Genomic DNA, 14,189 nt, shown 5'->3' with positions numbered 1-14,189 from the left:
ACAGAAGATGAAATGCACATGTGATACAGTTACACACGCACAGTTTGACAATGGTAAAGATCTACACCAAAGGTATTATCCTTTATCCTCATCTCCAACTCGATCCTTCCTAACTCTAACATCCTTGCCAAGCTCCTGTTCTCTCAGAAAAGAAATCTATCTTCTCCTCAGTTCTGCACCACCTAGTTGAGGCCCCATTAACCCTGATCTGCAGCATAAACGTTGTTCCTCACTGGTCTATCCATTCCCAGTCCCTGTCTCTCCCAGAGTCTATGGAAACTGTCAAGACCTGTACCTCTCAAAACCCTCCAACGGCTTCCAACCAACTTTCTAATCAACTGACTGGCCTTTGCAGTGTCAATTTCCACTACATCCCACCCCACAGAGACACACAGGATAAAAGTACAACCTCCCAATTTCTTCCTCTGTTAACACTGACTACTCATTACCAGTGTTCTCTTAAACACGAGCAATACGCTACTGCCAAACAAATGACTCTCGCCAAACATATTTCAAACATTTCAATCACGACTCTCTGGCCTCTGAAATGCCGTATTACTTTCCTCTCTTACGGACAGCACATATATCAATATAATGAGCCACACACATGCCTATCATTGCCCTCTGTAACTGATAAAAGGAGTAGAGGCTGAATTGCAACTCCAAGGGACCAAGACAAACTTTTGACATTTGCAGAAAGTTTTTTTTAATGAGAGGTAAACAAGGAAAACTTTTCTTTCCTTTTGATTTTAGAAGTCACAACAGTCTGTCATAAGGCAATATGTGCTCTTCACCTTTAAGATAATGCTCAATCCAGACCTGCCACCCAAACTGATTTAGCTCAACGCTTATCCTTCCTCTGATAAGCACATAAGAACTGATGAATAAATTCTATAATTTCACTCAATAATACTCATCTGTCCTTCTCAGACATTCCTGGAAATCAAGATCAAGGTGAATTTGTGGCGATCCAATGGATTACATGAATAGGAGTACCCCTTCAAACTCCTCTGCCTCTCACAAATATTCCTTCCTCAATGTCTAAGATTTTCACTGATTTACTCAACAAACATTTGACATCTACTATATGTCACAAAGTTAAAAACAAGAGGGGACACAAAAAGAGTAAGACCAAAAAAAAAAAAAAAAAGCCCCCGCTTTCAAGGAACTTACAATGAAGTCTGCGATGCTGGTGGGTACAAACTCAATAGTGTTAACTGATGCTTTAGTAATTCCGCACAAGGGAGTGGTCAATAGTGAGAAGCCAGCAACAGAGATTTAACAGAGGAGACATATTTCAAGAGTGAAATCACCATCAGAGGCAAGAAGAGGTGCAACGTGGCCCATCAAAGCCTTGCTGGTTCCCAGGTCAGCAGCACCTTTATCATCCCGGGGCTTGTTAAAAAGGTGGAATCTGTCTCCTGCCTATACCTACAAAACCAGAATCCACATTTTCACAAGATCCCCAGAGAATTCCTGCACTCATTATAGTTTCAGAAGCCCTGCTGTCAAGGACTCTGAAGCAGAGTCTGGATGCCAAGGGAATGAACTCACAAGAAGGGCAGCTCCACAGGCATCTCCAGATCATGAAGCACCTTACCCTGGAACCACCACCAGGGAGCCACCACCATGTCCCACTCTAAGCAGGACAATGACATGATCAAATTATCATGGGAACTACAGAATAATGTGGGGAGAAGGTGGGGAATTATTCCAAATGAAGCAGATCTAATAGGACATCATTTCTGCGATCAATACACAGGGGTAGAGGCGGGGACCAGAGAAGGCAATGGCAACCCACTCCAGTACTCTTGCCTGGAAAATCCCATGTATAGAGGAGCCTAGTAGCCTGCAGTCCATGGGGTCACATAGAGTCGGACATGACTGAGAGACTTCACTTTCACTTTTCCTGTCATGCACTGGAGAAGGAAATGGCAACCCACTCCAGTGTTCTTGCCTGGAGAATCCCAGGGACAGGGGAGCCTGGTGGGCTGCCATCTATGGGGTCGCACAGAGTCGGACACGACTGAAGCGACTTAGCAGCAGCAGCAGCAGAGGTGGGGACAGGGAGGTGTCAAGGAAATGTGAATGAAAACTCTTTTAGAAAACTGATAGAAACAGCAAAGTTCACTAAAACAGGAAACACAAGAGGGACAGATACAATAGGAAAGATGAATCCAGTTTGATATATATTTGTTTAATTTTCTAAACTGAAATGTAGTTGACTTAGAAGGGTGTATTAGTTTCTGGCGTACAGTAAAGTGATGAATCCAGTTTGAGATGGATGGGTTTGAAGTACCGTGACAATTCCCAACCCACCTCACATCCTCGTAAACACTGAGGTAAACACCACTCAAAACGCAGGCAAAATCCCTAAGGGGTCATAATTAAACTTCCACCTTTAAGCTATCCCTAGCTCACCCAGAATTCCCAACCTACCCTCCGTCCCAAAAACAAAGCTCTCGAAACCTAAGTCCTAGCTGGTGCAATACGGCTTGCACGTGGGACAGCACCCAACCTACTCAATGATTAAGTAGTAACACCTGACCCCCAGCAACAGCCTTTAAAGCTCCCCCTCAACTTCCTAGGCTGTCCGTAGCCCGAGGGCAAATAGACCAAGTGCGAGACGGCGAAGGTTAGGACTCATGCCGGAAGCATGCCCTGCCAGTGACCTTCTGAAGGCGATCGAGCCCGCCACCCCAAACTCCGCCCCTGCGGGATGAGGAGTGTGGTCGGAGGCCCGGGGACGCCAGGCCCAGGAGCCGGGAAAAAGGTGTGGACAGAGTACAGGCAGGACCCGGCCCTCGCCCCCGGGAGGACGGCCGAGCTGCATACAGGAAGGCCGGGGGAAGCGGCCAGGAACTCACCCGGCAACAGGCCTGGCTCGAGCGGCGCGCAGACAGAGAGCGGCGTGAGGCCGGCCCGGGCCGCCCGCGAGGAGGCGCAGGGAGAGTGGGAGGTACGGGGCCGCTGCGGCGCGGAGGAGCCAGCGGGCCGGTCTCAGCAGAGCTGCCATGGCTCGGTTGTCCCCAAAGCAGGATGCACGCTGAGCGAGAAGGACAGGAGGGGCACGTGACCGCTAGGTTGCCCGGCGCGGAAGAGACCAACGACTGAGCGTGCTAGACGTAGGGGGAAGCATCTGTTGTTATAAATCAGGAGATGGAAGACCTTGCTTCTCCCAGGACATACGGTCCCCATGAGATATTTATATAAGAAAATAGATTGATTTATAATTTTAGGGGGCGTCTCTTTCGGTCCTCTTTCCTTCATGTTGGCATGTTCAGTCCGTCCACCCCTACACTTTTCAGTTGGTAGAGTCGGAAAAGGTCGACTCCGCCCAGGTTAGCGCAAGGTCTTGCGGCTGGGCCAACTAGCCAGAAACCCCGGGAATTCTCCAGACGGGCCGATTATGAAGATCCAGGAGTGTGGGACAATTCTCTGCACGCTGCGGATTTTGCGGCCGTCTGTTACGGCTCCGAGCACAGGTTGCCGCGCCTACCGAAGGGAACGTTCTATACTCTCCAAGTGTGGGGCAGGAAAACGTTAAAGACTTTTGCACTGTGCTGGAAGTGAACCTATTATATTCCCCAACTCCCACCCGCCCCTTCCTTCAGTAAATGCACTAGCATCGGAGGTAAGATCACAGTATAATTGAGTCTTGGAAGAAAAAAAAAAAAAAAAAGAGTCCTGCGCCAAATCTGGGGAAAGAAGAGTCTCCAGGCCTTACGACCTTGAAGGGCCCCCTACGCACATATATCAACTTAATATTTTGCGTATTGTATATGTAAACTTTGGTTACAAGTTTCTAAGTTACCCAAAGGTTTCCACTCAAACAACTCTTTTAAAACAGTACTATGCTATCATGCCATCTTAGTTTGTAAAAACACTTAGGTGACAGTTAAGTTATGTATTTTCCAACACAATTCGGAATAGCTTTCTCAGCAAAGTTTTGCCCCTTTCAGTATCTGTTGGGGAAATAGGAATATCTGGGAAGCCAAGAACTAGCTTCAGGTGTAACCAGCTCTCCAACACCCTCTTCACCTAGCTTCGTTCTAAGCATCCCCAACTGAATGCTCAGAAAATTTCTCTGGGAGCCCTGGAGGATCATTTCCCTTCAGCACTCGAGCTCCTTGAAAACAGGAACTGTGTGACTTTTTCCAGTAGTAGAAGCGCCTACCTGATGTGAAGCATTAATCACTGAATAAATGTGTTTGGAGGTATTCAAGCTCATTTCTCCTTTGAGAGGTGAGAACAAGAAGATCCAAAAACGAAAAAGTTAAATGATTTACTCTGGGTTATACTACACTGGAATGTGAAGTCAAGTGGGCCTTACGAAGCCTCACTACAAACAAAGCTAGTGGAGGTGATGGAATTCTAGTTGAGCTATTTGACATCCTAAAAGATGATGCTGTGAGAGTGCTGCATGCAATTTGCCAACAGATTTGGAAAACTCAGCAGTGGCCACAGGACTGGAAAAGGTCAGTTTTCATTCCAATCCCAAAGAAAGGCGATGCCAAAGAATGCTCAAACTACCACACAATTGCACTCATCTCACACACTAGTAAAGTAATGCTCAAAATTCTCTGAGCCAGGCTTCAGCAATACGTGAACCGTGAACTTCCAGATTTTCAAGCTGGTTTTAGAAAAGGCAAAGGAACCAAAGATCAAATTGCCAACATCCACTGGATCATTGAAAAACCAAGAGAGTTCCAGAAAAACATCTATTTCTGCTTTATTGACTATGCCAAAGCCTTTGACTGTGTGGATCACAACAAACTGTGGAAAATTCTGAGAGAGATGGGAATACCAGACCACCTGACCTGCCTCTTGAGAAATCTGTATGCAGGCCAGGAAGCAACAGTTATTACTGGACATGGAACAACAGACTGGTTCCAAATAGGAAAAGGAGTATGTCAAGGCTGTATATTTTCACCCTGCTTAGTTAACATATGCAGAGTGCATCATGAGAAATGCTAGGCTGGATGAAGCACAAGCTGGAATCAAGATTGCCGAGACAAATATCAATAACCTCAGATATGCAGATGACACCACCATTATGGTGGAAAGTGAAGAAGAACTAAAGAGCCTCTTGATGAAAATGAAAGAGGAGTGTGAAAAAGTTGGCTTAAAACTCAACATTCAGAAAACTAAGATCATGGCATCTGGTCCCATCACTTCATGGGAACTAGATGGGGAAACAGTGGAAACAGTGTCAGACTTTATTTTTCAGGGCTCCAAAATCACTGCAGATGGTGATTGCAGCCATGAAATTAAAAGACGCTTACTCCTTGGAAGGAAGGTTATGACCAAGCTAGACAGCATATTCAAAAGCAGAGACATTACTTTGCCGACTAAGGTCCATCTAGTCAAGGCTTTGGTTTTCCAGTGGTCATGTATGGATGTGAGAGTTGGGCTATAATGAAAGCTGAGTGGCCAAAAATTGATGTTTTTGAGCTGTGGTACTAGAGAAGACTCTTGAGAGTCCCTTGGACTACTAGGAGATCCAACCAGTCCATCCTAGAGGAATTCAGTCCTGGGTGTTCATTGGAAGGACTAATGTTGAAGCTGAAACTCCAATACTTTGGCCACCTGATGTGAAGAGCTGACTCATTTGAAAAGACCCTGATGCTGGTAAAGATTGAGGACGTGAGGAGAAGGGGATGACAGAGGATGAGATGGTTAGAGGGCGTCACTGACTCAATGGACATGAGTCTGGGTAAACTCTGGGATTTGGTGATGGACAGGAAGGCCTGGTGTCCTGCAGTCCATGGAGTCGCAGAGTCGGACACAACTGAGTGACTGAACTGAACTGATGCTACTAGGCGTTAGCATAAGATTTACTCACTCATTGAACACATGTGCAGTGCCAGGCACTATTTGAGATGCGGATATAGTAGAGAACAATAGAGACCAAGTTTGGACTTTGATTTGATTCGCTCCAAAGTTTAGTTTTGGAAGACAGAGGAAAACTGTGATGTGAAATAAATATGGGTAAAGGAATTAAGGGTGGTATGCTTAACCCACTCGGAGAACAGTGAGGATAGTGAGGATGAGAAGAAAGAGCAAAGAGGTAGTGGAGGGGATGGTGGGCTTGAGGATCTGAGAGGCAGCTGGGGCCCTGATCATGCAGAGTGTTGTAAGTGGCTATAAGGACTTTGATTTTTATTCAGAATGAGGTAGGAAACCTTGGAAAGTTTAGTATGTTGTTGTGATATGAGTCCATTTGCATTTTTAAAGGATCACACACATTGCTGTTTGAAAAGGTGATTTTGAGGGAATGAGGATAAATGAAAGGGAGATCAGTGAGAAGGCTGTTGCAATAATACAAAGTAGAGATGGTAGTGACTTGGACTAGGGGGTTGGCAGGTCAGATAATACGAGTCAAATTCTCACTCTATTTAAATAATGGAACCAAGAGGCTTTACTGATGGATTGACTGTGGGATGTAAATCAAAAATGACCCCAATATTTTTGGCCTGAATAATTAGAAAGATGGAGATGACACTGATTAAGAAGGAGAGGACTGAGGGAAAAACAGATTAAAAGTTGAAATTAGAGTTGAAGTAAGTCAGAAAGAGAAAGACAAATACTGTATATTAACACGTATATATGGAATTTGGAAAGATGGTGCCAATGATCCTACCTGCAGGGCAGCAAAGGAGACAGGTGTAAAGAACAGCCTTTTGGACTCAGTGGGAGAAGGCGAGGGTGGGGTGATTTGACAGAACAGCATTGAGACATGTACGTTACCATATGGAAAATAGATGACCAGTGCAAGTTTGATGCATGGAGCAGGGCACCCAAAGCCATCCTCTGGGACAACCCAGAGGGATAGAGTGGGGAGGGAGATGGGAGGCGGGTTTAGGATGAGGGGGAACACATGTATACCTGTGGCCAATTCATGTTGATGTACGGCAAAACCATCACAATATTGTAAAGTAATTATTCTCCTATCAGCTTAATTTTTTAATATTAAAAGTAATCTTCTTGAGGTGCCTGTTAGACATCTAAATGTCAAGTTTGAGCAGGGATTTGGCTGTTTGACATACAAGTCTGGAGTTCAGAGCTAGAGATACACTTGGAGTCTAAAGTCTGTATCTAATATTTGAAGCCATAGAAATGGGTGAAAGCACCTAGGAAGAAAATATGGATAGAGAAAAGATGCTGTCAAAAGTCTGAGACTTGTGACATTTCAGTATTTAGAGAATGCAAAGATGAAAATCCAGCACAGGAGACTGAGAGAGAATAGCCAGAGAAGAAGAACTGAGTGATGAGTTCACAAATAACAGAAGTCTTCCAATCATGGGGATTATCAGCCATGTAAAACGTGGCTGTTCTGGTAAAATGAGCACTCATCACTGACCATAGGATTTCTCAACTCAGAGGTCCATGGTGATGTTTAGAAGAGCTATTTTTGTAACATGTTGAGTCAAACGATTGTTTGAAGTGAGTTTAAGAATACATGAAGGGTGGGGGAGTGAAGATTTAAATTAAATTTTAAAGATTTTAAGATTTTCAATCAAAAATTTAAAAATTCAGTTTCATAGTAATTAACCACATTCAAGTACTCAATAGTCACATATTAGCTATCATTTTCATCATCATAGAAAATTCTACTGGACAGTGCTCTAGTAAGGTGTGAAAAATTGCTAATATAGAAGAGGGAGAAAGTACATTGAATATCCAAGATAGGATGGAATCCAATACAAAAGGGAAGGGGTCGACTTTAGGTAAGAATCCAGACAGTCCAGCCATTGTCACAGAAGGAAAGACAAGGCATATGGCTGCAGAATCAGGGAGGCTGGTAGAGGTAGTGGTGAAAATAGATGGATATTCTCTTCTACTTGCTTTTAACCCTAAAACCCTTAGTCTGCAACCAGCATTCTCTCTATTCTTGTGTGAGTCATCCTCTTGAAGTGTGAGGCAATACTGATGAAATTTGTCTAAGCGTTCACTTATTCAATCATGAATGTACCCACTGTTTAATAAATACCTAAGTTCTGTGAGGCAGCAAGTTAAGTGCTAGAAAATAAAGGATGGGCAAAAGCAGGCATGGTTCTTACAGTTATAGAGATTATATTCTAAGAGGCAAGGCAGGTGTTAAATAATCACAGTCAAGGAGTTACACACTGAAACGGGTGCTGAAGAAAGAGACATGTTTCCTTGAGAGAATGTGCCTCGTTTGGGAATTTTAAACGTTTCCATTAAAAGGGATCTTTAAGTGGAGATCTGAGGCATGAGTAGTTGTTAATGCACTCAAGATATGTGCGCACATGCTGTGTGTGTAAGTGAGAATGAGGGATTTTTCCTTGTTTACCAGTTCAGACTTCCCAAATCATTCTCAGATTTCTTTAGTCTCTAGAAGCTGTGGAAGAGAAGTCCAGGTGGATCATCCTCGTTTTCTCCCTTACCTTATTCTGAACTATAAAATGCATTTGACTGTCAGTTAGAGGATGAGATGATTTGAGAGAGTAGCATTGAAACATATACATTACCATATAGAAAACAGATGGCCAGTGGAAATTTGCCGTATGACGCAGCAAACCCTAAGCCTCTGCTTTGTGATAACCTAGAGGGGTGGGAGATGGGAGGGAGGTCCCAAAGGGAGGGGACATATGTATACCTATGACCAGCCAATTCATGTTGATGTATGGCAGAAATCATCGCAGTATTGTAATTATCCTCTAATTAAAAATAAAATTTAAGGAAAAAAATTAGGGGTCCCCATCCCCAGTTAATAGAATTGTCTTGGAACAGAATCTTAACAGTTTGAAAAATTACTTTACTGTTTGTTTTTTGTGTGTGTGTAAAAAAAAAAAAAAAAAGTGTAAAACTGGTGATATCTATTCTTTCCTCCCAGGATTTTTGGGGAATGTTAGAACTTGCATAGGAAACTGTGAAAAATTATTGTTGCTTTTCGTAATCAAGTCTAAACCTCATGAATTTGGGTTCTTCTCCAGTATCTCCTTGGGGCCCAGTTTTTGACACCAGCATCTTTACTGCCCAATAATCTATAGCTATTGTCCCAAATTCCTATCTCAGTTTATTCAGTTGTTAAATGCTTAGTGTAAGCAGATCATGGGGCAGTTCACATCTCAGGGCAAAGAAATTTTCTGTCCTACACGTGAGGGGCTTAACTTATAGGAGATGATAAAACACATACTGTACATAAATAACCACCACATTAGGCAGTATGGCGAGGAGAATGAAGAAGAGGCAAGCCAAATGACTGCCAGGCAGGAGAACAGAAGAAGTATTCGTAGTGGGAACGACGTTTCAGCCCTTGGAGCCTGGGTAGGATGTGAAATAGTAGGCACGGTGGCGAGAGGACTTCTAGGCAGGGGAAACAGCAAAAATGAAGAGCTCTCCTTTCTGTACAGACATCCCTTTCCAAACTGCACAGAATGTTTTTGGACACAGAGGTCTGCCCAGAGCCTGCTGAATAAAGGAGAGGATCACTAAACCAACAGTGTTTATGCTTCTGTGGCTATGAACAATGATAAGAAAATTCATTTCATAAATGACCCTAATACATATATAACCAAAAAATTTCATGAAATAATAACTAACCTTGCTACATGTGACGCTGTTAGATATCTACTAATCTATCTTCTTCTGTTTCATTTTTAAAATTTTGTTGTTGTTGTTTAAATTTTGTTGTTTTTTGATGTGGGACATTTTAAAAGTCATATTGAATCTGTTTCTGTATTGCTTCTGTTTTATGGTTTGGTTTTTTGGCCATGAGCCATGTGGGATCTTAGCTCCTCGAGGAGGGATCAGCCTCCTCCTGCATTGGAAGGCAATGTCTTAATCACTGGCCACCAGGGAATCCCTCTATTTTATTTTTTTAAATCCTGATTGATCCTAGTTCAAACTAGCTATAAGAAGACATTTTTCAGACACTTGAGGTATAGTGAATAATTCAAGAATTGTTGCTTTTTTAGTGTAGTAATGGACTTTGTTTTTATGTAAGAAAATATTTATATGTTTTTTAAAGATAACATGCTGGCATGCGTGCGTGTTAAGTCACTTCAGTCGTGTCTGACTCTTTGCCACCCCAGATACTGTAGCCCACCAGGCTTGTCTGTCCACAGGATTCTCCAGGCAAGAACACTGGAGTGGGTTGCCATGCCCTCCTCCAGGGGATCTTCCCAGGACTGAACCCATGTCTCTTTCGTCTCCTACATTGGCAGGCAGCTTCTTTACCACTAGTGCCATCTGGGAAGCCACATGCTGATGTATGTAGAAGTAAATTAACATTCTGTTTGGAATTTTCTCGAAAATACCTCCCAAGGAGTAAAAGTTGGAACAACAGGACATAAGAAGCTGATGTGAACATCTTGCTATTGTTAAAACTGGGTGATGGGTGTATGGGAGTTCATTTTACTATTCTCTCTACTTTGTAGATGATATTGTGTTCATAAAGAAAAAGATCTTAAATTCTGGTTATATTTTGATTTCATTCTTCACCTGTATCATGAGTTGGAGTTTGAAAAGCACTGTACTCAATCATGTCAATATAAATGCAAGATAAACAACGGGAGACAGGCAAATGTGTCAGGCTGTACCTCTTGAGCTGGAGATTTGTTCACAGGAACAAGAGTTGATTGACTTCTCCAACAAATAGTTGCTCCAACACCAAAACTACCTGTTGTTGCTAAGTCATTTTACACAAAATATGAAATATCTGAGATTGTTGCCAATACAATCTAAGACAGAGATTTTCATTTAAAACCAAAGTTTAAAAAAAAAAGTGTCTTCAAAATTCTGAGCTAAAAGTATGGTACTCAGTGCTTTGAATGGAAAATTTAAAAGGCTGTGGACATTAATCTCCTTTCACTTAGGTCAAATTAACCTTTTCTTGGCCTCATATAATTTATGAGGAATCACAAAGAATCAAAAAATGGAACTGATCATTCATAATTGTTTGTTGGCCTTTTTGGAGACACCTTCAATTTTCACACAAATACATCCAAACTAGCATGAGCAAAGAAACAAGTGATTGCCTTGAGTTTAAAAGCCTGTTTTGGTTAAAAGCCTTAACATATTTTAACCAGCAGATTTGTTTAGTTATTGTATTTTCTCTTAAGGCAACTTGTCTGATGAATCAAGGGCTAAATCCATCTGTGACTACATTCTTCATAGCCAAATTTATTCATTTATGTAATTCCCAATTATTCAAAAAATATTCTGCTTGGACCTTTATTTGCACACAGCCTGAGATTCTCATTATAAGTAGAGGTCCAATTTGTCATTGTTACACCCTTCAGCAACAGTTCTGTCAAACAACAGTTCTTTCATAAGCATATAAACCAGGAAGACAGATGCAGGGTCACTTACTATAAGAAAGTAACCACCACTGGCAACATGGGGTTATTGCTGATATTTTCCCAGTGTTACCATGTGTGACGGCTGAAAGTTTATGTGTTTCCCATAGGGCGGATAGTGTCTGGATAAATCAATATAGCATCGTGGTCAAACATAATTGTCATTTCAATGTACTCTACAACTGAGTCCTTTCAAGACAGAAAACAGTTACCATCCTCGTATTAGCTGAACATGAACTTTAGAAAGTCTTTATTAAACAGTCATTGGTAATTCCTAAAATGTAACATGGGTCTCTTAAATTTCCTGTATAACTGTTTTTGTTTGTTTTTAAGGAACTAGAAACTATAATTTCTAAGAGCAAGAGGTACTGAGAAATTTTGTTTTAGCATGTGTCTAAAGGTTGGAAAATAATTTCTTTTGCAAGTTGGACACTTTTATGCAACCAACCTTCTAATAACTTCAGCTTAATTTGAAGAGGGAAACTACTAGAGTTAACTTGTGCTTAGTAGAGAATTTATGGATTTTTCATTGCATTAAGGTGCAAAGATATTGATATGGTTGTTGTTCTTGGCTACCCATTTTGCTTTCCAGGCCTGACCAGGAAGAATGAAGATTGCCTGGAAATGTGGTACAGCAAGCAAGATGTAGAAATAGTGTGTGTCCTGGGGTTGTCTCCCACTGGAGAGTGAGTGGCGTGTTTTCAGTTAAGTGTGGAACAGTTGAATGATGTTAGATTAAAGTACTTTTTTAAATTATATGTGGGAAGAAAGATGCTTGTGTATCACTGCATGTTTAGAAGGAAGAGACTGGCAGCATTTGTTGTTTCACAATGTTTCCCCTAATTTCATACTTCTGATTTCCAATGTCACCCCCACTAGTGGTAAACGGATCTGCACATGGGCCAAGCCTAGGATATGAGAGAATCCCATCCTTTGGGCTATAGCGAGAGGGACCCAAACTAAGGCAGTTGGCATAATTCATTGATTTTACTAACTGCAAATGGTAGGAAAGACATCTTATCCTAGAGTTATCAACCATGAAAATGGGAAGCAGTAATTGCTGGTGGTCATTCTCCCTGCCCCACAAAGCCACCTGTATGTAGGAGAGAATGAGAACAACACAGAGAAGCACAGCCAAGGTCCAGAGAGAAATCTGATGGCTCCATTGGTGTTTCTGTTTCCAGTTGTGCTTGAAGCCACATTTACCCCTGGACTTCCCAGGTACATGAGCCAATAAATCACCTTTGTCCTTAAGCTGATTTGGAAGAGGTTTTTGCTGTTGCACTGGAAAAAGGCCCACTTAATACATACTGAGTTTGGATGGGATCATTATCCATGATAGTTTTAGGTTTAATTCTTTAATAGCATGCTTCCTGCAAGCATCAATAACTTGACTTTTTAAATTACTTTTAATGTTTTAGTTCATTCTCTGTGTTCTCATTTTTCATTTTGTTGATTATAATTTCATTACATTAAAAAAAAGATAATGCCCTGAAATTAAAGATAATGCCCCAAGATTAAAACATAACCAAGCTATACTCCAAAGTTTCAACAAAAGGGAAGAAGTCAAAAAATGGATTTTTAAAAAAAAATCAGATATAATCCAAATTGAAACTAACACACCAAAAATATTCCACAGCAAAACAGTGCAAGAAGTTGAAGAGAAACACCCTAGAACAAAGGTGAAACGGTCTGCTGATCAAGTTCCTTGTACATAAGACACTCAAAGAAGAGAAATCTCCATACACTTCTCCCACCATCTCCCCAAATATAATTAACTGCACTAGGGAGCTTAATGTCTTTAACTTCTACAGACTCCATATTTTACATAAACTCCCCAGGTAATTCTGATGCGCACAAATTTTAAATTCGTTGTGTGAAATACATACTTTAACTCTTTCAACATTCTTAATGGTTCTGTAAGATGGGATCTATTAGTAACTACATTTTATAAATGAGAAACTGAGGCATAGAAAAGATAATTTGCTCAAGATCACACAGCTGTTTGGAGAAGGAAATGGCCACCCACTCCAGTATTCTTACCTGGAGAATCCCATGGACAGAGGAGCCTGGCAGGCTACAGTCCATGGCGTTGCAAAGAGTCGGATATGACTGAGCGACTATCTCACAACTGAGCCTATCTCACTATCTGTCACCCACTCACGGAGCTATTAATAGTAAGTGGTTGAGTCAGGTTTGAAACTCAGGCAAGTGGGTTCCAAAGCCAGTGTGTATCTAACCATTACCCTACACTGTTTTAAAACAGTAATCACAAGGCAGAGACCCAGCAGCAGTGGCAACAATGGCAGGCCGGCCAGGAGAAGAATATGTCTGGGTTCATTTGGGGTCTTTGGCTACTCTGCCCCCCAGGAACTCTTCCGCCCCAGCCAACACTGATTTCTCTTATTTCTGAACTTATATTCAACTTAAAATCAGTACCACACAATATGGCATTTGATCATGCCCCTTTCATTCTGTTAGTCTGGCCTTCTCAACCGGATGAGAAATTTAGATCTCAGGTCCACTTTCTCATCTCCCCTTGCTTGTGGCACCTAGTACAGGGCATCAGAAAGTTATCTGTTGCCAGATTTGGAAATGCTAAATTGACTTTAGAAACCTGTGAATTTTAGACTCACTTAGGACTGAATTCATGAGACTGACATTTCATTTTATCGGTCCCTACCCATTTGCAGTTTTAGATGTATAACCAGAGATTTCCTTCCTTGAATCACACCAGATATTCTTTTGTTGATCTACACTGTTCAAAGCCCCCATTTATTTTGCTAATCACATTGGTGTGAGAACGTTCCCTTCCTGCAGCTGAGAGCAGTTCTTGAAAGATTTTCTTTTTAAAAAAGCTTC

At 41.8% G+C, this 14,189-nt stretch overlaps 1 protein-coding gene across 1 annotated transcript in view; it reads right to left on the bottom strand.

Annotated features, from left to right (window-relative positions):
- Window positions 1–3,058, bottom strand: part of LRPPRC (leucine rich pentatricopeptide repeat containing) — a 100,979-nt gene extending 97,921 nt beyond the window's left edge. Inside the window, exon 1 of the mRNA XM_015094408.4 lies at window positions 2,868–3,058. Within this exon, the coding sequence (XP_014949894.2) occupies window positions 2,868–3,016 (149 nt within the window). The 5' untranslated portion in view covers window positions 3,017–3,058. The remainder of the gene's footprint in view (window positions 1–2,867) is intronic.
- Window positions 3,059–14,189: the final 11,131 nt, after the last annotated feature.

Source organism: Ovis aries, chromosome 3 (genome assembly GCF_016772045.2).
Source record: "Ovis aries strain OAR_USU_Benz2616 breed Rambouillet chromosome 3, ARS-UI_Ramb_v3.0, whole genome shotgun sequence".
Lineage (NCBI taxonomy): Eukaryota > Metazoa > Chordata > Mammalia > Artiodactyla > Bovidae > Ovis > Ovis aries.
Note: the sequence above shows the minus strand (reverse complement) of the source record. Positions and strands in the feature narration are given on the sequence as shown.